Source organism: Didymella exigua (assembly GCF_010094145.1).
Source record: "Didymella exigua CBS 183.55 unplaced genomic scaffold M421scaffold_119, whole genome shotgun sequence".
Lineage (NCBI taxonomy): Eukaryota > Fungi > Ascomycota > Dothideomycetes > Pleosporales > Didymellaceae > Didymella > Didymella exigua.
The window spans coordinates 1776-3888 of record NW_022984893.1 but is presented as its reverse complement, the minus strand read 5'-3'; the positions used below and the strand labels follow the sequence as shown (position 1 = coordinate 3888).

At 41.6% G+C, this 2113-nt stretch overlaps 1 protein-coding gene across 1 annotated transcript; it reads right to left on the bottom strand.

Moving 5' to 3' along the window:
• Positions 1–1666: 1666 nt before the first annotated feature.
• M421DRAFT_79393 (uncharacterized protein) lies at positions 1667–1912 on the bottom strand (the record flags this gene model as incomplete). Its single annotated transcript, XM_033597475.1, has 1 exon — positions 1667–1912. A coding segment is annotated over one exon (246 nt), but the record flags the coding sequence as incomplete, so codon positions are not given.
• Positions 1913–2113: the final 201 nt, after the last annotated feature.

The window sequence follows — 2113 nt, the reverse complement described above, 5'->3', positions numbered from 1 at the left end:
TTTTGTGTTGCTCTGCTTCTTCTTCTTTAGAGAGTTTAGAGATCTCTGCTGTGTATAATATAGTCTTGTTCCAGGGGCAGAAATAGTAGTCCTGCAGTTTTTCTTCTTCTGTGCTTAGAGTAGCGTTTTGTATTAATTGTATAATTTGCATAAGCTGAGTAGGTGGGCCTGTTCTTAGCCTTAGGAGAGCAGCTTCTTCCTCTTGTTCTGTGCTAGATTCTAAGTCTTCTCTTTGTAACTGTAGAGTAGCTTTTAGAGTCTTAATTATAGTGTAAACAGGGTGGTCTTTAGGTAGCTTTCTAGCTCTAAAGGCGTACTTTCTTAGAGCAGTATTTAGTCTTATAGCAGGGGGAGGAAGTGCTGCTTTAGTCTCCTGTGGTGCTATAGGAGAGGTCCTAAAGGTTCCTAGGATTTTTCTTAGGGCAAGATTCTGCAATCCTTGGAGTTGCTTTGTTATTCCTGCTTGTTGTTTCCAGAAGACCTGGCAACCATAATCCGCGATGCTAGAAACGCATGCTAAGTATAGCTGTCTTATAGCGCTAGGGGGGAGGCCTCTATTGCTATTTGCAAGTCTGCACATTCTGTAGAAAGCGTTTCTTGCTTGGCTAATCCTTGTAGCTACGTGTTCTTTAAAGGAGAGTGCATTGTCAAAGTAGATTCCTAGCCACTTTACTGTCTTTTTAGGCTCTATAGTAGACCTGTCTGGCAGGGTTAGTGTGGAGCTAATAGCTTTGTTGCTTGTTGTAAAGTGAATAAGCTCTGTCTTTGCTGCATCAAATTGTATAGCGCAGCTTGTTCCTTTAGCAAATAGGCTTGCTATGTCTCTTTCTAGCATGCGGATATTCTTCTTTAGGCTAGTAGATGATGCTGTAATTGCTAGGTTGTCTAGGTAGGATAGGGAGTAGTTTGTAATAGATTAAAACAGAGGTCTAATATATATTAGAAACAGGATTAGTGAGACAGGGCTGCCTTGTAGAATCCCTGCTGTAATGCTGCTAAAGCCTTCTGTTTCTCCATTAAAGGATAGTCTAAGCTGGCGCTTAGATAGGAATGATTTAACCCATGCTATTAAATTGCAAGGTAGCTGTAGCTGTTGTAGTATAGCAAGTAGCTGGTTTAGAGCGACGTGGTCAAAGGCGCCTTTAATGTCTAGGAATACTGTAGAGGTTGTGTGTTTTAGTTTTCTTTGCTCTTGGACCTGGTTTAGCAGCAGTATAGTGTAGTCCTTAGAGTTGCTTTGTTATTCCTGCTTATTGTTTCTAGAAGACCTGGCAGCCATAATCTGCAATGCTAGAAACACATGCTAAATATAGTAGTCTTACAGCGCTAGGAGGTAGCCCTCTATTGCTGTTTGCAAGTCTGCACATTCTATAGAAAGCGTTTCTTGCTTGGCTAATCCTTGTAGCTGCGTGTTCTTTAAAGGAGAGTGCGTTGTTAAAGTAGATTCCTAGCCACTTTACAGTCTTTTTTAGCTTTGTCTAGTAGGGCAAGTGTAATTGATTGATTGATTGATTAGTTTAACGTCCTGTGTGAGTCTAAGACTATATAGGACGAGAGCAGTGAGGCTGCTCTAGTAATTTACAAGTTTTTTCTGTATAAGGGAATAGTATATATAGGTTCGTAGACATATAGTGAGAGCCTGTGCTCTAGTTATAAACAAAGGAAATTAGTTGTCTGTTGTTTGCTGTAGGTACCACTTGCGTGTGCCTACTTTAGTTTCTTGAATAAAAGCTAGTGTAGCTTGGATTCCCCTGTTTGTGTCTAGCAGAAGAGACATTGTAAGTCTTGTCTCCTGTAGGCTGCTCTTTATTTTCTTTCTTGCTTCTCTGTAGTTTCTACAGCTAAGCAGTAGGTGTTGAGGTGTTTGTGTATATCCACAGCTGCATTTAGAGCTTTCTGTTTTTTTGTAACGTACCCTACGGGCGAGCTGATCAACGGGCGAGCTGACCACTTTTGCCAAGCCCCCACCAAAGTAACCTCTACATACCAATGCCTCAACAACAACCCAATATTAACGCGTTAAGGGAAGCCCAAATACAGCTTGCGCTTCAAGCTCTCAAACAAGACGCGAATCTCACCCAGCAACGCGCTGCAGCTATCTATAAGGTGCCTC